Here is a 23,015-nt window from a genome sequence, read left to right as displayed (position 1 = left end):
CAATGTCCCTGTAAACTCCGCTAATGAGAGAGTGCCATATCGGAACTTCAGATAAAGTTACCTTGGAAAGGAACTTTGTATCATATCTAGGGACACTTCATAGTGAGGAATAAACTTATGATCTAAAAAAAAATCTTTTAAACTTCATAAGACACATTTTTTAATCACTTCACCCCAAAGGTTGTCCATACACCAATCTTTTATCAGGTGCCTTGTTACCTTAATGGCTTCATCAGGTGTGTCCCACAGAGATTCCAAGGAAAGGGCTTTAAACATTCTTTTTAGATAAATCAGCCAAGGTGTTCTCAGAAGGCCTGGTGAGTTTAAAAGATCTCTGAGGGAGAGTCTATAGGGATTCAGTTCAAGGGTTGTCCAAAGTCTGTACCAGACTAGCAGAGGTCTCAACTTGCTAGTCATTTTTTCTTTGCATTGAGCATTTGTTCTTCTAATTCATTCTGTGAACAACTTTCCAGTGCATCAACTGATATTCCTTTCAATGCATCCAATAGGGACCTAATTGCCAAAGCAGTCTGTTAATTTTTCTTATGCGTCCAGGAGTGATTAACTGGCTATTTTCTAGTGTTTCCAAGTAACTTTATTACAATGTAATGTACTATCCTTCAAATGTTTTCGATAGTAACTCTTCCATTCAGTCAGGGACCATTCTTCCAAAATAGCCTCTGAGTTTTCTCCAGTTGTCATTATGCCTTATCGTGCAGTGTATTTTTATCACCATATCAGTGGTGAACATTGCAACGCTTAGTAGTCGTTTTACCACTGCATCCATTGGCCATTCTGTCAATGCATCCAATGGTATTCTTTGACTGCCTGCAGTAGGGGTTATTTCAATGCATGAAGTGGTCATTCTCCCATTGCATTCAGTGCTAGGTCCAATAGTTATTTTTGCCAATGTTCCACTTGGACATTCTTTGAATGTGTCCAAACGCCCATCCTCTTGTGCCTTACATGGCCAATCTTCCAATGCCTAAAACCTAAAACTGTTTAACTCCTGATACTTGCAGAACATACACATTGAACAAATATTTAATGCTGGATAAAAGTAAGTCAATATTTGTTTTCAGTAGTTATTCATCCAATTCATTAAACAGCCCTTCAAACTTATTTTAAGGTAAAATTGCCTATGCCTGCAGTAGGTATCCTTCCAGTCAGTTCAATGATTCTTCTTCGTACAATTTGGGTATTTCTTCTATTTCATCACACACAAAAATCATCTTCCTGGCCTCTTTAGTGGTGATGCTCCCAATCCTTTTAGTGCCCATTTTCCATTGTATTACATGGTCGTTCTTCCAGTGTATGAATTAAATGCCCATCTGATATTGCATTTAATAAAATACCAAACGGCGGACACTGTTGGGCATTCGTAGATTACATGCTCTGTTACTTCCTCCAGTCCTGTTCTCTGGCAGCATTGGGCTACTTTGCAACATGCTTCTTACTTGTACCTAGATAAAAACTGGACATTTACATTCCAGTGCATGGAGTGGTGATTCTTGCAGTGTATTCCCTGGGAATCCTTTCAACACTCCCACTGGTCTCTACTCCAATGTATTAATTGGTAATTCTTCCAGGAAGCCAATTGCTCATTCTTCCATTGCATCTAATAGTTACTCTTCCAATGCACTAAATGGTAATTCTTCGAATGCATACAATTGGCTCTGTTAAAGGAATGGCCGTTGACCATAGCAGTGACCACGCTTCATTATTCCAATAAATTAACTGGACACTTTAAAAAAAACAAAAAAAAACATTCAAAGGCCATTTGTCCGGTGCACCCAGTGGTCATTCCTCACTGATCCAACAGTCATTCTGTCAGTGAGACATGCATTGATCTTTCCTTTCCATGCACTTGTATGCACATTCTATATGTACAGTCTTATGATGCTCAAGTTCACACGTAGTGCACATCATGAAACGCTCAGATACCACATTATATATAGAACTAATACTTTCAATTCTAAAAATGCCTCCAGAGATGCAAAACGTCAACTTTCTTCTAAAGACTGCATGTGCATTATTTCAATATAGTATTTTTTAGGAGGAACAATAAATCATAAAGGAAATCACTGTCATAGTCTGTTTAGGCAGGGTTGTATTTTGACCTGGCAGGAAAGTTGAGAGTCTGCACCTGCTTTAGCTGCTTCAACTACTGCTATGAAGTCCAAAACAAAACAGAAATGGAAGTGTCTTCCCTGTCTACAAATAAAACATTGGCAGACAGACACATACATTCGTTGTTATTCAGGCCATCTAAATAGTATTTAAAGGTATTGATAAACATATTTTTACTGCTGCCTGTAGTCATCAAGCTAAGGAGAAGGGTCTGCGACCCATTCTGCATCTTCGCCTTCAGAACTTGTCCTCTCGGCAGGACAAGATCAAGATGCTGCCACCGATTCATGTCTTGCTGACCCCAAATGCGAGATGTTGGTGAGCATTTCTGGACCTCCAGGTTACTTACTTCACCTCCCGATTTGTTTCCGCCTTGTGATGTTACCTGAGGTTCACCGCGGAGTCCCAGCACTATCAGTTCACAGTTCTACCATTGCACTAAGTACTGCACCTCGCATTTTTGAGAAGGTGCTGACAGTTTGGCACCATGAAATGTCGCAAGTCAAAGTATGGCTGGCTTATGAGAATGGAGTCTCTAGTGGTAGTCAAAGAACAGCTTCGATGTTTCATGTCACTCCTTCACAACTCATTCTTTACTATCAGTGCTAAAAAATCACCTCTCACTCCCATGCAGAGACTGTTCTTTATTGCAGCTGTCCTGGACACAACTCGCACGGAGCCCTTTTTTTTCTCCTCAGAAAATCGCAGATGTTTGGGAAATAATTGAGATGTTTCTGACTCAGAAACCAGGTTCTGCGCTTCATTCATCTGCTTGGCCATGTGGCCTCATGTACCCTGTGTCCTGTTGGTGCCTCACACCCAGATGGCAGATTACAGCCCTTTACTGGTGCCTGAGAAAATAGTGGCTCTAAGGTCAAGCAAGCATCTCGTCTCTAGTGTAGCTTTTTATGTAAGTCCATTAGGATCTTGTCAAATGTCACCCTTTTGTTGATTCATCACATCAGCCCTCCTCAAGTGCTGGCTACCCTGGTCATGGAAGCCTCCTCACTGGACTAAGGCACCCTCTGGGTGACATGAAGTGGCACCTTTTGTCCATGTTAGAGCAGCTCCTGCACAAACAAATGCTGAAGCTGCTGGCAGTCTGCTTTACTTTCAATGCCTTCCTCCCTTCCATCTCAGGGAAGCACCATTTAGATTCTGTCAGCGAGTTCCCCCACCTTTCAGTATATCAATAGATAGGACAGCAAGGGTCGTAGACCCTGTGTTTGGAGGTAGCACAGTGGCAAGGTATTTTTCCGATAGGTTCTTACATTAAGGGCTCACTTAGCATGTGAGCGGTTTACTGCGAGTAGCTTCTCTCTGAAGGGCCACAAGTTAGAGTAACATTGACAAAAATGATCCTCTCCAGATTGGGGTGTTCATATGTGGCTCTGTTCACCTTAGTCCAGAACTAGAAGTATTGTCACATTTGTCTCATACAGTTCCGTCTGAGTGGTACCCTGGGAGATGCCTTCAAGTTCCGCTGGTCTCAGGGCCTGCTATGTACAATCATGCCAGTCCCACTTATGTTGAAGTTCATGTGGAAGGTGTGGGAGGATCAGGCCCAGTTGATCCTTATTGTACCAGACTGGTAGACAAGGAACTGGTATGCTTATCTGCTGGCACTCAACATTCAGTCACCTCTTCGTTTGACGCACAGGTTGGACCTGGAGGTTGGTCAGGTTCTTCACCCCAAATGTCATGGCTGTACTCGTGGATATTGAGTGGTGGCAGCTGAAGGCCTTTTATCACCCTCCTGAACTGGCGGATGCCATCTTGGCTGTCAGTAAATTTGCTACAGAATCCATTTATGAATGTCATTGGAGAAAATGTGTTTATTTGGACTGCAAGGCAAAGTGTGAATCCTTTTCAATCAAATCTTAATGATCATGCAGCCTCTTGCACAACAGGGCTTAATAGTGATCACTGTAAAAGTTATTTAGCTTCCAAATATGCCTTCTTTTGTCTCCCTGACTGGCTATCTCTGTTTCCATAGCCACTAGTGAGGCGTCTTCTGAAAGATTTACTTTTTCTCCCACTTCATTAATTTTTACTTAGTGGGTTTGACCTTTGTGTTGATTTTCTATTGACATCTCCTTTCTTGCTGTACCCATTGTTGATGCCCATTTAGATGTCGCACTCTGACAACTGTTTTCTTGGTGGCAATTACTTCACCCTGTCAATTAGGAGAACTTCAGGCCTAACCAGTTTATCCACTATTCACAGTATTCTACTTGAACATGTTGTTCCTCTGTTCCTGCACATCCTTTCTACCTACGGTGGTATCTGCTTTCCACATAGGTCAGTTCATTAACCTTCCATATTTATTTCCTCCTTGTCTGACCAGAGGAGCTGCATAAACTGGACCCTGGACTTGCAGTATCCTATTACATCAACCTCAATCAACAAGCAAAATGATCCGCTCTTTGTGGGCTTCAAGAAAGTTGAAAAGGGCTTGGTCGTCACCAAGTGCAGCATTTCATGCTGGGTCATCCTTTCTGTCAAGATCTGCTTAGCCAAGAAAGTCCCTCCAGGAGGCAGTTGTGCTCACATCACCAGGACCATTGCTACTTCCACAGCGTTCACCAAAGTCACGTGATCATCTTTGCATACTCTGTTAAACATTGCTGCCTGTCAGCCCAAGCACACTTTAACAGGTACTTTGCAAGGCCTTGGTTAATCAGCCCAGAGGGCATTGCTTTGGGATTCATTCATAAGGTCAAGAATCTGCTGGAAGATGTATCCTAATCTTCCCACATGTTACTCACCACCGTGTCTCCTTAATGGATCCGTCAGTGCAATGATGAATAACATCACAAGGTAGAGGCATACGAGTTATGTGCTGCATTTATGCTATGTCGCTTCCTTTGCACATGCCTCCATGTAGCAAGCAAATGGTTACAGGAACTGATTTGAGGTTGTCTGTCTGATCCTTATATCTCCTGATGGCCTCACATCTTGGATGAGACCATGTTACATGCGAAGCCAAAATGGTGCCACCTGGTGGCACTGGAGAGCCATTGCTAATGAAAAATTTCCTGGTCCAGTCTGGCACCTGGAGAATATTGATAAGGTGAGGAATCCGCGAAATGATGTATTGCCCTCCAGAAATATTATTACCTAATATAAGTAATTTTCCGTCTCATTCTTGACCATCACCGTGATAAAGAATCTGGATTTGAAACTTTTATTTCTTCCTGACACTTGTACTCATAGAGTTTCTCGGTATTCTAAGTGAAAAAAGTAGTCCGCAGTCCTAGCCTTTTTCACGCTGCCATCCAAAGACCAGTAGTATGCTCTTCTAGCTCAGTAACTTATTGCATCCACAGAGTGTACCATGTGTACCATTCACCTGTTGCTCATGGCTACAATATTACCTGACAACATCTTGTGTAGCCTGGCTGGACCGATCATATAATTGAAGGGATTGAGTATATATCTTCTTGTAACCCAGGTGACAGTTAACCCCTTCCCTGCCGGGGTAATTCCCCTGGGGGGATGGGGGGGGTGGGGGGGGGGGTTGCGGCGCCGCTGTGCTCATGACTCACAGTGGAGCTGTCCTTATGACGAGCTGAGCTCGTCACGACCCCTCCCACTCATTAATTCTCCCGCACAGGCGGGGAATCAATCGCGCGTGGGTGGGCCGCGGCAGTTATGACGAGCTCAGCTCGTCATGAGCACAGCTCCACTGTGACTCATGACGAGCTGAGCTCGTCACGAGCACTGAACGGGTTAACCTTTCATTTGAATACATTGCTGTGGGGTAGCACTTTTCAGTTCATCCTCTCTGGTTCACTGCACCTCGTGGCTGTTTATGCGTTTAAGAAAAACTGATGTGTATGGGCCTTTTCTGCTTTGGCTCAACCTGTCCTGAACTCTCAGATGCTAATGCTAAGACTGCTTAGCAACCATTTGCCATTTATTAAGGCAATTAATACATGGTTCTTCTTAAGATGGATCTGCAGGATTCAGTAAGTACCCACTTCTTTAGGGCCGGGAGGCCGTGTGTGAACTAGGAACTTACAGGCCACACATAAACAACTTACTAGCCAACACAAACAAACTTAATGCAGCTGTCTTATAATGTAAGCCTCAGCCTGCTGATCGGTGTATCAGTTTCTACAGAGCCAGTAGTTTATTTTCATAGTACCGTTTTATCAGGTTGAGAATTGTTTAGAATACTTTTATAGCCCTTTCTAATCATTCTGGATGTCTCCATTAACTCACTTATTTATAGGGAAGTTTAGTAATTGTTTGTGTGTCTCAGGGAATGGTGTGTGTCAAGAACACACCACATAACTCTAAATAGTGGCAGTTGCTAATGTTGCAAAAAATAGTATTTTCATGTTTTCTCAGTTCTCCTGTACCACTGCCTTTACTTACAAACTTACAGCGTTTTTTAAACAGCATTTGCAATGCAATAGGTCAAGCAAGCATTTATGAGAGTTTGAGCTATTGGCATTGTAATAACAATGCCTTTTATTTATGTGCTGTTTTTAAAACAGAAAAATAAAAGGCATTGACATTTACAATGGCAATAGCTTAATCTCTTGCATATGCGTGCAAAAAAAATAAAGCGTTGGGTGAGAGCGTATCGTGCCTGCAGCATCAGGCATGGCAACTCTATTTGAGAAAATAGTGCTTGGAGGCTGTAATTAAAGCCTACTGAGCAACAACCACACGTAACGGGGTGTCGCCATGGGAGGTTACAAAATGAGGCAAGGCGGTACTAAGGAGGGAATACTAAGCCTTTTGACCAATGAACAACCACAGTTTACAGTGGACAATGACACAAGCCGATGAAAAATGTGGGCGGAGCTTCAAATCCCTATTCAATACAGCATGCTGCGCAGATCAGTGCTTGCGCTGCCCAGGCTTGACCTAAAAATGCCGATCTGTATTTAATCACACTCTGTAAACTCCCTCTCCTCTCTCTCTCCTCTCTTTCTCTAAAAAATGTACTTTTAGTTTCTTAGTTCTTGTATTTGTTTGTTATTCATGATCTTATTTTTTTTTCTTTGCAAAAGAACTACCACATTCCCACCATGGAGAATGGACCCGACCTGGCAAAGCGTTTCCTCAAGGAACTAACTGACATACAGGTAATCCTCCTACTGAGATGGAGCACAAACCTGGCACCTGGGCACTGTTTTGTTACATCTTGCTAATTTATCCAGTCCTATGCAAGCATGTTATTAGAAAGGAAAAAAGGAGGTGCCTCTGTACGTGTTTCCAAGAGATCAACCACTAGGCACCTTTGGGTTATGGAGGCTCACAGTTTAGTAGTGAATAATCTTGAAGTTGTTCTGCATCTTGGAGATTCCTTCATTTGCAGGAAATGATATTATTATGTGTGGCCCAGAATCCTGCAAACGTCTTGTTGCTGCTGGTTCCAAGTTTTGCATTATTGATGGGGAAAAGCTTGTTGTTTTTAGTTCAAGTTTTGCAATATGAAACAAACACCTGTTTATTGCCAGTGCCTTTGGAAGTAGTAAGCAAAGCTTTTATTTGTGTAAGTAACCATCCTGTTGTGTGGCTATGCAGTGTTGTGAGGTCAATTTAATGTCAGTATGATTAAACCACTTGTGGTGTTGTAGAAAGCACATTATTACCAAAACACCTTTAGAGAATGGGCGCTCACGTTTGTACTCTGCTACTGTTCTGTCTCATGAGACTTGTCTGCTGTGGTGGAGTTTGAACTTGCAGCATCTGTGACCTCTCAACTGGTGTGGATCTTGTCTCCCTTTTTCCTCCTCCTCTTATATCCTCATTTGAAGGTTCAAGAAGTAGAGTGTGATGCAAAACCTGCTGGGAAATGAGGGTGCAGTAATCCTCGACATACCATGGGCAAAACAATTTCTTTACAGAAGAAAACTGTTTTCAAGACATGGTGCAAATAAACTTTGTCAAATATAAACTGATTGACTGCAACTTCTAAAGTATAGGTCTATCCCAGGCGACCTTGGTGATGTAGAATTACTGTAGTGGTTCCCATTGTCCATTGTGTTGATCGATTCCATTTAGTTAGTACAGCATTTTCGACCTACATGTTGTTCACAAAGACCACAAGACCAATTTACAAAGTTCATGTAGTATAAACTCATAGTAATGTTTATTAAGTTTAGTTTAGTTTGTGGTTTTGTAAAGTTCATCATTCACCCACAAAAGGTATATAACTGCAAATTACCACAAACCTTAGACATCTCAACAACAAGAGAGAGGAGAGGAGTTGAACTAACGGCTAGGGCGATCGACCTCGAATCTGGGGATCTGGTTTCGAGGCTCTGCAATGACACTGAGCATCCTGTGATTCTGGGCAAATCACTTAATCTCCCCGTGCCTAACAAAAATGTATGTGTCCTAATGTAACGCAACTGGTGCTATGTAAAGGGCTTTGCTTCCCGATTCGGGTCAAGTTTGCGCTATTTAAAACTCTTAAAAAAATAAAATAAAGTGTATTGAAAGTAATTTATACGTATCTTAAACATCCAAGTTTAAAGCAGCCAAGTTTTAAGTTCCTCCCATATTGGACGATAGTCAGAATTTATTTTAGATGCAGAGGTATAGAGTACCATTCCCCCACAGCTGCCATGGAACCAGCTTGGCATCCCAGAGTTTGATGATGAATTTTAAGGCAACACAAAAAGATGATGGACGGAATACTGAACATTGTCTTACATTCACCCCCAGTTACAGATCTGGGTTTAATCTATCGTCATTTTGCTCGCCATGCCATTCCCGTTTGAACCCAGCCATATTATTATTATTATTTATGGTTTGTAACGCGCTAGAATCGACTCTATACAGAGTATCTCTGCGCACAGAAAGCGAAGAGAAAGATGGATACCAGCAGCAACAGTTTAGCTTATAGTTCAGTTCAGTATGGACATAGGGTATATGAATTAAATGTAAAATAAAAATGTTTTACGTTTTTTTCTAAAATTAAGATGTTCTGGACATTGCCTAAGCTCGAGAGGAAGTTTATTCCAAGAAATTGGTCCGACAACCAACAAAGCTTTGCCACCTTGTCTGGCCTTCTTTGTGGTTGGTACTCTCAATAAAAGTTGGCTGCTTGACCCGAGAGATCGTGTGGGGTTATATGGGATAAATTTATCCTTCCAATAGGAGGGCCCACATCCATGTAGGCTCTTGTGGATCAGGCAGCAAATCTTAAAATTGATCCTCTTACGGACTGAGAGCCAATGTAATTTATCCAGGAGGGGTTTCGATGGCGTTCTTGGAGGGGCATTCAACACGAGCCTCGCTGCAGTATTTTGTATCACCTGGAGTTTTGCTAGGACACCCTCATAGGCTGACAACAGGAGTCCATTGCAATAATCCAGGCGACTCAATACTAGTGCCTTTACCAGAGTTTTTCTGGTGGAGTCCGGTAATATTGGAAAAACTTTACGTAAGAGTCCAATAACATGGAAACATTGGCCAACCACCCAGTTACCATGTTGTTTAAAAGAGAGCTCTCGATCGAGGCGTACCCCTAGGTTTTTTACAACCTGTTTAGGTTCTGGCACTTGGCCAAGCTCGCATGGCCACCAGTCCGGTATCCACAAAGCTCTTGCCTCCCCGAAAAGCACGATTTCGGTCTTATTTACATTACATTGGAGATAGTTCGATGTCATCCACTTTGCCACAGCTTTCATGCCTTCGGAAAAGGCCATCCTCACTTCGTCGGTGAGACTTTTGAAAGGAAATAAGAGCTGGGTATCATCCGCGTAGGAGACTGGGATGAACCCAAACTCTCTCAGAATTCTGGCCAGGGGTGCCACATAGATGTTAAAAAGAGTCAGGCTCAAACAAGAGCCCTGTGGCACCCCCTTCGTGATGTTCGTCTCAATCGACCGAAATGAGCCCATGCTGACAGCTTGGGTACGGTTAGATATAAAGCTCTTTAACCGGGCTAATGCTGTGCTCTCAATGCCGATCATGGTCAAGCGTTCGATTAAGATTTTATGGGATATCGTGTCGAACGCTGCCGACAGATCTAATAGTACCAGGATAACAGAGTGCCCTCTGTCTTGGTACATGTGAAGGTCATCAGTCACCGATAGCAGGGCAGATTCGGTGCTGTGTTTTGGTCTAAAGCCAAACTGAGAACAATCTAGCCTACCAGTCTGTTCAATATAGTTTGATACATGTTTATTAACATGTTTCTCTATAAGTTTCCCCAAAAAAGGAAGTAGGGAAATAGGCCTAAGGTTAGACATATCAGTCCGGGGAGTGGAAGGGTTTTTCCTGATGGGCCTCACTAATGCTTTCTTCCATTCCCCAGGAACTTGACCCTCCATCAGTGAGAGATTCACAAGACATTGAATCTGTGGGCTAAGAGTCTTTCCTACCACCGGTACGATTCTGGCCGGGATGATGTCTGAGGGACTACCGCTCTTAATCTGGCCTAGGTAGCATTCAAACTCTACCACGGAGATGGGGGGGAAAGGTGTCCAAGGTCATCGATCCTGGTTCTTTTCCTTCTTCCAGGAATAAGGGTGCATCTCCTGTAGTGGATAAATTGATTCTAGTGATGTCATCATGTATCCTATTTATCTTGTTAGTGAAAAACTGAGCAACTTCATTGCATAATTGTTGTGACGCTAGTTCAGGAGTTTCGCAAGCAGCTGGTTTCACAAACGACTGGAGGGTTTGGTATAAAATCCTGGGGGTATTTCCTGCGGCAGAGAGAAGAGACTCTATATGTGTTTTTCGGGCGCATCGAATTTCTTTATGATAAGTGGTGAGAGCTGCCCAGTAATGGTTCCTGTGAGTTTCACCATGGGTCGTTCTCCACACCCTTTCTAGCTTTCTAGCCAATTGTTTAAGTGATTTTAAATGCTCCGAAAACCATGCTTCCTGTTTACGAGCTAAGCGTGGTTTAAACGTTTTCATGGGGGCAATGCAGTCGACTGCTTTAAGAATTGCATGATTATAATTGGCTAAAACCGTATCAACATCCTCTGAAGAGCTAATGAAAGGTTCAACAAATTGCTCCTGGAACGCTTCAGGGGTGACCTTATGCCATTGCCTGCGTGTGGTAGGAAAGGCTTGCACCTGAGGTGGGGCTTTACCTGGATGGGAGGTGTGGAATTCCAAAACAAAGTGATCTGTCCAGTTTACTTGTGTTAGAGGAACGCATGTCATGGTGTTAAATTTATTCGTAAAAATAAGGTCCAAAGTATGTCCTGCTAGGTGTGTAGGACCAGTATTCATTAGAGTTAGTCCAAGCAAGGAAAGATCAGTCAGTAAGGACTGTGCATCTCCATTTTCCTTCAGATCGCGGTGTACATTGAAGTCTCCTAAGAGTATAAATTCATTCTCAGTGTCAATGTGTCTGGCTAATATCTCCAGCAGTGAGATGTTAAAGTCAGCACAAGGGCCTGGGGGGCGATACACTAGTGCCCCTTTGTAACTGATTTTATTAGAAATGCAGACTTTAAAAACCAGAATTTCTAGATCTGGGGTGCTATTTTCTTCTAAAATGGTGATCGATAAGTTGTTTTTATATACGATCGCAATACCTCCCCCAATCTTAGTTGGACGATCTAACCTGACTATTTTGTAGCCTTCTGGGATCCCTAGGGTAATAGCTGGGACCGAGTGGGGTTTTAGCCATGTTTCAGTCAGATAGCAAAGTTCCGGTTGCACCGAGGAAATCATGTTCCATACTTCACTATAATGCTTAGACAGTCATCTGATGTTACATAAAAGGTTTCTGCTTTTTAAAGGGCCCTGTGGGACTACCTTTAGCACGGTGGTTTCATATGGAAGGAATGGCGAATGATCATAAAGGGCTTGGTATTGACATTTGCGACAGGCAAAAGGTCCCTCTGGAGGTGGTACTCCTCCTCCTGAGCAACCCTGATGTGGTGGCTTCCAGATACGCAATAGATCCAGTGATGAGTATCTTACCCGAGGTTTGGCCTGGTCAACGGGAGGGGCAGATATAAGGGCCATATCCTCTAGCCCCTAGCCTCGTCCAGTCGCGGATGGGCGCAGACGGGCTTCTCTTTGGCTTGTCTTAGGCGCGTTCTTAGGCGCACCCCTGCGCGCGACCGCTGCGCGCTCCGAGTAACGAGAGGGCTATGTAGTCCTCGCAGCTGGAAAAGCTAGAGCACTAACCGCTCGTGATGCGGAAGTAACTGGGTCTGCCTGTCTGCCCTCCGCTCAACGGTTGCAATCACCGAGTCGGACCGAGGCGTGCAGGCTGGCAATTGAGCCCAGACTTCCCTACCGGATCTGTGCGAGTGAGTGGAAACTATTAAATCAGTTTACAAGACCGTTTTTAAAAATGATTCGTAATTTTAAAATTTCATTGGAAATAAAGATTGTGTAGCGCTGACCCTTCCACTGAGTCTAGTTCGCTTCCTGCAGCGCTTGCTGGCGTCTAAACGGATCAGGGGAGAGTCTGCCACCGTCAACACCTTACCTTACCTTGAAATATGCAAATCTGCCTTGACCCTGCTCCCCATGGGAACAGTCCAGCCCGAACTGCCAGGCCAGGTCCTCCCTGGACCGGAATACAAGCATCCTGAGACTGGTTTCAGGCTAGTTTGAAACCAGTGGTATAGCGAGCAAGGGTCCCACCTCTGGGCATACGCTCCCCACTTAGGGCGAAAATGCAACACTAAAAGATGATGACCGAATGCTGAACATTCAGACATTCACCCCCGCCACAGATCTGGTATTAATCCATCGTGATTTTGAAAGGGGCCAATGGTATGCCCAGACATTTGTCCCTTGCGTGCTGTGCCACTGGATTCAAACTAGCCTGGCTGATGAGGAGTGATATCCCGAAATTGGTTACAGGATGCTTGTTTCCGGTTCAGAGAGGACCTGGCCTGGGAATTCGGACTGGACTGGTCCTGTGAGGAACAGGGTCAAGACTTGGTCCAAACTGGGGTGGCATAGTGAGCAAAAGAACAGTAGATTAAACCCAGATCTCTTGACTGGGGTGGGTGGTTGAAAAGTTTTGGCACTCCATCCAGCATCTTGTTGAGTTTGCGATAAATTTGAAGGACCAAAAAAGTAATTTTTGCGGTGACCTAAAATAGTGCAGCGGCTGATCGAAACAAAATTTAGTACTTAAGACAGAGGTAGTTGGCGAGAGGATGGATCTATGCAGCATACACAAGGACTTGAACAAAATGTGAGCTTTCATTGGTACCCAGTGTAAAGAGATCAGCGCACGAAAAATATGATCTTTTATCTTCTATGCACAAATCTGGCTGTAAAGTTCCAAATCAGTGATGTCTATGCAGGGGAGGCTTTGATATGGAGAAGCACAATCTCAATATTTAAAATGTACCACAATGTTTGGGGGGTTGCCTTTATAAATAAGAATTGATTTCTACCCAAAATGAACCCTTTTTGTTGCATTAGGGTAATAAAAGACTGGGAAACAAATCATAACGCTCTAACCTATAACTTGCAGTTTCCAGGCAGCTCGTTGATGACTGCTGATAGCTAACTGTTCTATATTGGGATTTTAATGTATAAATTGCAAGTACAAAAATGATCTCTCCGACAAATGCAGTAACCCACTGAACTATTTACATTATATGCAGTTTGTGATCTGCATGGTGCACGAGCTTGCAGCAGGCATATTAAGCCTCTATGCTACTTTATGATGAGTCAAAACTTCCACTAGACAAAACTCGATTGCTCTCCAGCAAATCCATTAATCACCAGTTATCTTGACATTTTTATTTTTGCCTGAAAATTGTTGGAGGCAAGGAACGTGGCAGCAGGTTCTTTTAAACCTTCTATATATTTGACAATACAGTGCCCCCTGAAGTCAGCGTCTGGTGCAGTGGCACCAATCGCACCACCCTGAAGACGGCCCTGAGTCTAGGATGAAAGTAATCTAGGAGCCCAAGGTAGAAAGAGTTACATTAATCAATCCGTGAGATGGAAATGGTATTGATGACTTGGACCATGTAAGAAAGTGTGAAAAGGTATAGAATGCGCGTCAGGGAGCAGAGTTGGAACAAAATGTTCTTTGTCACAGCTTTAGGTTGGTCCACCAAGGAGAGGGCCAATCAATGAGAATCAATGTTTACTAACACATTTTTACACCTGTAGACAGTGCAGGTTTGGGACAAAGGGAGGCGCAAAGGGAGAGGGGCAAATTGGGACACTCAATATCCCATCAAGTTCTAAATTATTCTTGCTCATCCTGTCCTCATCCTTCAAAAGATGCTGTAGCTGCTTCATGGATATTGTCATAAATCTTCATGATAATCTCAGTATTGTCAGCAGATAAGAACAAATCTTAAACACATGACTGAATTATGTTGGCCAGTAGACTCCTGTAAATGCTAAACAATAAAGGGGACAATTGATTCCAAGGATTCGCCACAGTTCAGGGATCCAACCGTAGAGGAGGAGCAGCTGCAGAGAGATACTTGAAATATCCTACTAGATAAGCTGTTGAACCAGGAAAGGGTACATCCCTGATACCAATCTCTCAAAGAGACGCTTTATAAGAATATCATTCTCAACGGTATCAAATGCCTCCAATAGATCCAGAAGATTCTGGTTAGCACAGCAGGATAGCTCGTCTAGGGCGGAAATAGCAGCCCATTCACAGCTAAATTCAGTGCGAAATCCGAATTGTGCAGTGTAACCGAGGTTCATAGTTACAAACTCTTGGATCTGAAGAAAAAGCTTGCTCAAGAAGTTTGGCTTAAAGTGGTAGTTGGGAGATAGGCTGATCATTCTTAAAAGCGTTCTTATCTAGTGCCTTTTGTTTTTGTTAGAATAGAGGTGACTGAAGCAAACTTAAAAAACTTGAGGACTCTTCCTGATGCCAAAGAGGCATTGATAACAGTCAATGGGCAGTAGTGCTCCCAAAGGAGCGACTCGTTATGCAATTTAGTAGGAAGAGGTTCAAAGCAGGAGTCTGAGGACTTACTCTTTAAAAGTAAAGAAAAAAAGCTATTTATGTCAACAGGGGGACCAGTCCATCGTATGTACGGAAGAGGACTTAAGGCTGGGCTTCTCTACTGGCTGAGGTTGAAACAACCGACCATGAAGGGTCTGAGAATACACAAATGTATTGCACACATCTCCCAAATTGTTTTCATATGCCTCTATATTAGATATACTAAGCTCATCAATCTCAGAAAAAATACCATGAGCCACATTGGGGCATTAAATATTTTCAAACTGCAAAAAGCTGCTTGCACTCTCTGTATGGCTGCTTCTGAGCATGACTAAGTTTATAACATTCTTTTTTCAGTGCCAGTGTCTTTCGGTGGAGTATATGACCTGCTTAAGCAAAGCAAGTGCCGCTGTAAACCACTGCTGCAAGATTTGATTGCACTTTAAAAAAAAAAAAACTTTCATGGGAATTCTATCCAAGGCACAATGTACTTCTGAGCAAAAATGATTAACAATAGGATCGGAATTGGTGTAAGCAATAATATTTTCAGATCAACGCAGTAATTAATCTTCAGTCTACACAGATTTCCGGTCCTCTCTTTCTGAAACAAATACTGAGGTGAAGTGGCATCTAGTTGTTTTGAAGGAGGTGCACAAAAAGGGGTGCCCCAAATGATTGTCTTAAGGCAAAGCACATGTAGAAAACTTGACAAAATGGAGTATTGGAGCAGACAATGTCTAAACACTTATAGCCCAACAAATAGTAAGCGAAGGGTTCATGCTGAGATAGCCCAAAAGAGGAGAAAATATCATTATATTTAATGGTAAGTGTGACATTCACACTATCCGAATGAGAGTTCAAATCACCAAGAACTACCAAGTGCGAGTCATCGGTGGCTACTTGTGAAGAGAAATGAGACAGGCTAGTCAGTCAGTGTGTAGGGAGGTCCACAGACTACCATCAGAATCCCAATTGTTCTAGAACTGGTTTGCAACAAGAATAGAGTGTCCTGAACTTCAGAGAACTGTTAATAAACAATATCATACCCCTATATTTTTCACCTATTCAGTGGGATATAACTACAAAGTACTTGAAATAAAGTAAGCTCGTAAGCGATACCATGCATGTCGTCAGTAACCACATGGGCTTTAAATCCACAATGTCACATCCTTGTTTACTGAAAAGACCTTTTATGGTCGAGCAGTTTTTCACTGTAGACCTTACATTTAATACCTGTCTCGAAATTGTGCACAAGTTTGAAGCATACACCAAGGCGTGTGAAAAAAGGGAATTGAAATTTTCAACGTCAAGATTGCTCAACATTAAAAGTTGGTAAGTGCCTTCATTAAGAGAGTGATAATGGGAGAAAAGATTGAATAGGTGGCCACGAAGGGAATGAAATTGTGGCATGTACGTGGACTTTGCATTTTACAAATTATTCATGTGACCCAAATCAACAATGTTATTTTAGTATCCCAGTTAATTTCAGATACTATAATACTATAAAACTAGATAAATACATCCATAAATGTAATTGTGGTCAGTAGGTACAGTACCTACCTTAATACTTGTACACAAATTCTTTGAACGTTTTCTGAAAGGAAAATAATGGATGACAGCAGTTTTGGCTGCCCAAAAACAATAACGGCTGCATTTCAAAGGCCCATAAAACAGTATGAATTAAGTTTATGCAGGTCTAAATTTCTAAGTCGTATGTGTTTTCACTTGTTCTAATACAAAAACTCATAGCTGTGTCCAACTGATTACAATCCCAATCCTCCAACCAACATACACATTTTATTTTGTATGGGAAAGTGGAGGTAGAGCATTACCTCTAGCTTATAACATCCACAATATCCAAAGCATGTAGTAAAGTATAACTCTTTCCCCATATTAGTGTCCTCTCGTTAGAAATTAACACTGTAAAAACAATATAGCTAAATGACTCTTACAGGCACTGTGCCATCTTGTTTAACAGTTCAGACTGGTTCAGTTCAAGTACTATTTGGATGCGAGCGACTTTAACAGAAGGGAATGCAGGGACCCTGTAACAATTGTAGTATAATTTTAATGTAGTGCAGTACACTTTATAAAACATCACCTTTAATAAGCCAGATGAGAATTGCTTTGTATGGGGCTCAACTGCATGCGCCTATTCGACATCGAAGTGCTGTATCATACGTAGTCCTAACAATGAGAAAAGACAAAATAATTACCTACCATGGAGGTTAGGACTTTGAAAACTAAACCTCTAACTTGTACTTGAGCAAGCTTTAATGAAGTAACTTCAACACTAGAGACTGATCTGTTTTATGCACTATCATATAAGAAACCTATATCGAAAATTAGTTATCTTATTTGAAAAGGACGACATTTACCAGGTTAAGTAAACAAAGCGATAACTCCCCACATTAATCAAGTGTGGGAGTTGAATTGAGCAAATAAACTGCATTCCAGTTGCATGTACTTTAAGCATCAAGAAGACAAAAGTGTTGCAGCCAACGAGAAATACTTTTATAAAAAATGTTTTTAAGAGGAAATGAAGACTAAAAAATATTTGGAAAAAAAGAGATCAATGGTCAACTATAAATAAAATGTATGGTAAATGTTTAGAATCTTAACACTATAGCATGCATTGGAGTGTCAGGGCAGCAAACTTTGCTCAGCTTGCTCAGTTTTAATGCCAAAAAAGGACTGTAAATCGCTAAAGGTACAACATGGAAAACGGGCAATGTTGGGGGAAAAAATACTTGCACAGTGATGGTGCTCTGAGTGACACAGTTAAGAGCGGCTATGCGTGACGACATGAGAAGTGAACAAAGACTTAATTGCATTTTTGTGCCTTCTACTCAGATTTAAATTGGAATATACGGGAACCATTGTATGCTCCACATCACACAAAATATATCAATTGAAAGTTTTTAAAACATATTTAACAACATTGTACTTTCTATAACAATGTTGTCAGATTTGATTCCTCTTGTGTTAGAAACGTCCCTTAACAACCACTATCTTGCAAGGACAAATCCTAGAATAAATGACATTTTAGGACCCATAATTTGTGGGCAGTTTTAAACTGAATGTCACCAAACCTCGTTTGGACAGTTTACCTACTGTTGATAAAAGGCACACAGAAAAGCATGATGACTTTGAGTAGGCTAAAGTCCCCCAAATGTCTAGTTAGTTAATTTTCCCTCTTAAAATTGGAGCCTGGGTTATCAAATGAAAAATCCTGAGCATTTGAAATATGCAAGTTTTTGAGACTCTGCCTTTTAATTGTATTCCATCGTAACTGATTTTGTCCTGACACCTCTTTACTCCTGATCTCAAACAGAGCATCCTTTTTGTATACCATGCTCATTTCTCAGCACAGATATGGGCTGCTATGCATATGAAACCCTCATCGCTATGGATTCTGCTTTATTTCCAGTTATCTGCTGTTATCAAATAACTTAATAAATTTGATTGAAGCTTATTTCCCAATGAAACTCGTTACAGGAATTATTTTTGTGGAAGGAATGGCTCTATCCAGCCCCGAATGGCACCAAAGAGGGATAGTGTTATGGAACACTGCCACGAGCAGTTACAGTTGCCACATACTGAACTTTATAAACCACTCAAGCACCTTCGCAACTCACTACCAGATGCAGATAAGAAAGCAGATGTTGTTAAAAAGCTGGTGCCCCTTGCAAGTCACGGAGCCAGCCCACAAGGAGAGGGGAATGGCCAACTGATGATGAATGGGTCCCGACCTCAGTTAGGAACTTGTCCCATTGCATTCAGTTCCACTTAAACGGCATCATGTCAATGTTCCAGCTGGTCAGAAAATTGTACTATGGAAATGACTTCTCCGATGGGGTCTGCAGCGCTTTAAGGCATATTTCAGAGCTAAAACATGCAGAATTAAATGAAGTGCACCAATAAAAAAAAGACATACAAATCATCATTTGAATTGTTAATACAGAAGCCCAACCTTTGTAAAGATATTAGGAAGTGGAAATTGGCCATGAAAAATGTTATAAAAATGTGGAGTTTAAAATGTTTATTACATATTGTAATAATGAATTATAATGTCGCTTCACTATTAAAGGAAAGGAGGTTTTTCACCAGGAAGTCAACAAATCGCAAATTAGTCAAGATTTTTCCTAAGCTACAGGGACGTAGGGAAGTGTAATAATGTTGCATATTTGTTGTCATTCAGTGCTGGTTCATTAAAGTGAAGTATTCTCAGTAGCATACTATGTGGAAAGTTTTTTAACTAATGCTAAATAGGTTTATGCAATGCCCCATTTGCCCCAGTGCAAGTAACCAGGGTACTTTAGTCTTGGTAGAGCTGCAAGAAACAGACATGATTTCAGTAGGATTCACTGTGAACCAGCCTAGCTTGGTTACTGATCCAGTTAATTAGGTTCAGGTGCCAATGACTTTAATTCTTTTGTTTCTAATTGATTCCTGTTTCTTTCTCCCTGCAGTATGGCCGCACTCCCAATGAGTGGATGCTTTCCATCTGAACATTCATTCCGTGTTCTCAGACTGGATCTTCATCCTACCTAGTGTCTTAAGTCTTTCAATCATGAACCTCCAAAGGCAATGTCATATTTATAATGGACTTTGACTTTGTAAAATCATTGCTATCATATGGTGTAATATGGGGTAGGGATTGTCTTTTTCCTCTGAACAAATTCCTGCCTATGCTGCCCTCATTCTCTGTGTTACAGATAGGTGGAGCATTGTTGCAGCTGGCCTCCTTCCAAGGTCATTGGAGAGTTTTCAGGAGATTTGAAAAATGGCAATGACTGCTGCCGACATGTCAAGAGCTTCGATCAACTGATAGCATTGCAACCCCATGCTAGAGGTGCACTCGACCACATGTGTGTATTATCCCAAGAGGCCAGAAATACCATGCAAATGTCACCTTGGTTGACCTTTGTAGTTGATACCCAAGTTTGGAAACACTCCTCAGAAACCTCTCTCAACATTCAGAGTTACTGAAGCAGCTCTTTCTTTGTTCATGGACTGAAGATCTACAGACATCATTGATGGAGTTGCTCACATTTCATGGGAGTGATGACTTCCCCAGGAGCAGAAGTATTCTCAGAAAACTGTTTGGATGTATTCTAGCTTTCAAAGCATGCCATTGACTTCGAATTGTGTGTTCTATGAGCGTTAGAAAAATATCCCTGGTATCTTTCTCTGTAGAACTCTATATGTTACAGTTGGGCTAATATCCACACTCTGGATATATATATATCTGCCCTGTACCTTTTGCAACCTTGAAGAAACCAATGTGTTATGAAAAGCAAAAAGGTTTGTTGGACAGGGTCATGTGACCCTACGGCACAGCAGAACTTTTCCAACAGGAAGAAACATACTAGATCAACCAATCGAAATACAATATGTCGAAAGGAGATGTGATCTAACCGCTCCATTGTTGTATCCCCCACTTTAAGCGACTCTGGACAAATCACATCATCTCGTAGTGCCTCACTTCCTTTGCCTGGCAAAAGTAACTTGCTAATCTATAGTATTACGCTCTTCACTAAACTGTTACATTTGTGTATGGTGGCTCAGGTTTCTTCCCCATCATTTGGACAAGTGTACAGGCCAGGCGTGCCCTCTTGGATTTTTAATGAAAGATTTTGCTGAATGTCCCACATGCTTGAGTCTAGTTCATTCACTCAAGATCCAGCCATGTACTACATTACTCACACATACCTCGCTGCAGCTACTGAAGTGTATTATCAGCGTAAAGAATGCAATAAATTAAACATTTAAATTCAAGTTAAGCATATGGCCTACTAATACCTTAGCCAAGAAGTCCAATGTGCTGCTAAACTGTTTGCCCACTATTTGCGAGATGAAATTGCCCCTTTTGTGGTGCCTGTTGTTACTCCATTTCAAACATGTGAATTGTGAAGACTATGTGATTAAGCTGCAATGCTGTATCTTTAATTCATCGCAAAGATATAACTAGAACTGGTTGCATTTAAGGAGGACAGTGATAGCAAAGTTATTCTATTTCCGGGGTGGGGTTTGTCACAGCGTTTTACCTCTTTTATTATGAGGCAATCAATGGTTTGGTTAAATGGTTATCACAAATGTCACAGAGAGCCAAGCTCCATCACAGAAGCTGAGAGTGTCAATGAATGTACCTTGGAAATAGCCATTTACTGCGACAGTAGTCTATGGGAATGCAGGTGTGAACACAGCAACGTGAATTTTCAGCATGCATAGCTCAGTAGGTTCGTGTTTATTCTCAAACTTTCTTGCTCTTAAAATAATCCACATAAGCACATGACCTCTTTAGGCGCTGTAGAGGACGCTTGTCTATGGTCCTACCTTGGTGTTTCCGTCTGTGGAACGAAAGAAGATGGCTACCCAAATTGTCCTAATGAACAGAAGCCTTGAATTAAAGTATATGCACCCCACAATAGACAAAGCTTAGATACAATATTTGGGAAGGGGTTGAAGGTCGAGTGAGTAAAGTATCTTTCTAGTGCTGATGTTTCTATTCTGCACTCCCTTTTCAGTGCTGCCTAGATTTGATCGATGGCCTTAAAGCACAACATGAAGGAAGTGTGCTCATGGTTTATAATTCTGTCTCCAAAAGTCGCATGAAATCAGGAACAGTTAAGTCTCAGCTGCCACACTGACAAGGTAAAGTGGAACTTTGTGTGTATTGTGATCCATAATATTTATGATGCAGAGTTTAGACTTGTGTAGTAATAAAAAAAAAATGGAAATGTTGGACCTGAATACTCAATTGTGACACATCTCTTTCCTGGCAAGCTGCGGATAAGCTGCGTGTAACATGCTGGGTCTTTTATGTTCTCCTCTATTTTAAGTTCCCTTTCTGAATTGCGCAATTAAACTTGTGTACACGCATCACAGTCTCGTATGTGTCTTTTCGTGTCGTTTATGTTCTCCTCTATTTTAAGTTCCCTTTCTGAATTGCGCAATTAAACTTGTGTACACGCATCACAGTCTCGTATGTGTCTTTTCGTGTCGTCACATGAACATTGGTAGAACAAAACGTGCCTGTCCTTAATTGAGGGGTGAATGAATTTAGAATTGAGGCAACCACATCAAGCATTGAAGCCCTGCTTTTCAACTCAATCGGCTGAGTATTTTGTTCGTTCTTATTTTCACCATCACTTCAGCCACGCAGGTATCCAGATTTTCTATATGGCAGTTGGTTTTTTGATATTCATTTGCTAAATTGTATTGCCATAATGTGTGAAAGCATGTAAGGAGACCGAGAGTAGCAGTCTGCTTTTTTCTAGGTGGATCTGCCTCAGTCCTTAGGATACTTGTTTTACAGTTGTTGTTTTGTAGTGGAAGGTTGGATATGAAACCTCAACATCAGCTAGCGGTCCACCTATAGAATATACCATGGACCTTGTATGTATTATTGAGACGTGGCATGCAGAGACAAGTGATGCGTTCATGGATGAATTAGTATCGCCAGGGCTTAAGAAAACATTGCGAAAGCCAAGAAAGAGAGGCTGTAATAGCAAACCAGTCCCTAGTTATAGAGTTAGAACATCCTCAAATACTAGCTGAGGTTAGCTATTGCATGTAAGATAAAGGATTGTAAAATACATTTCCTCCACTTGTACTGTCCTCCCAATAAGATAACACTGAAATGCTTGGTTGAAGAACTAGAACTTTATACCCTACAAAATATAAAATATGATCTAAAGTTGTTAAATGACAAACCTACTTATGAGGCTGGATACCTCTTAGATGCTGTCTCATAACCAGACAAACATATTATACTTTTCATGCACTCAACTGGCCCCAATCACGGAGACGACCCAGGAGTCGATGCTGGACCTGATATACCACATGAACACAATGCAAGTCCAGGAACGGAAACCTTAGAACTCACACTGTCTTCCTGGGGGAATAGGGGTTGGGATAAAATTTGTAGAGAGCTGTGCATTACTGGATCTGCTCCGTGGCTGTAGAAAACCATGTAACAGGATTTGTC

General features: G+C 41.7%; 1 protein-coding gene across 2 annotated transcripts in view; it reads left to right on the top strand.

Moving 5' to 3' along the window:
- Nucleotides 1-21,907, top strand: part of LOC146809595 (branched-chain-amino-acid aminotransferase, cytosolic-like) — a 209,940-nt gene extending 188,033 nt beyond the window's left edge. For both annotated transcript variants that reach the window (XM_085616436.1, XM_085616437.1), the window contains exons 10-11: nt 7,158-7,232; nt 19,495-21,907. In XM_085616436.1, coding sequence (XP_085472562.1) covers nt 7,158-7,232; nt 19,495-19,533 — 114 coding nt within the window. In that variant the 3' untranslated portion in view covers nt 19,534-21,907. The remainder of the gene's footprint in view (nt 1-7,157; nt 7,233-19,494) is intronic.
- Nucleotides 21,908-23,015: the final 1,108 nt, after the last annotated feature.

Source organism: Triturus cristatus, chromosome 7 (genome assembly GCF_964204655.1).
Source record: "Triturus cristatus chromosome 7, aTriCri1.1, whole genome shotgun sequence".
Classification (NCBI taxonomy): Eukaryota; Metazoa; Chordata; class Amphibia; order Caudata; family Salamandridae; genus Triturus; species Triturus cristatus.
Note: the sequence above shows the minus strand (reverse complement) of the source record. Positions and strands in the feature narration are given on the sequence as shown.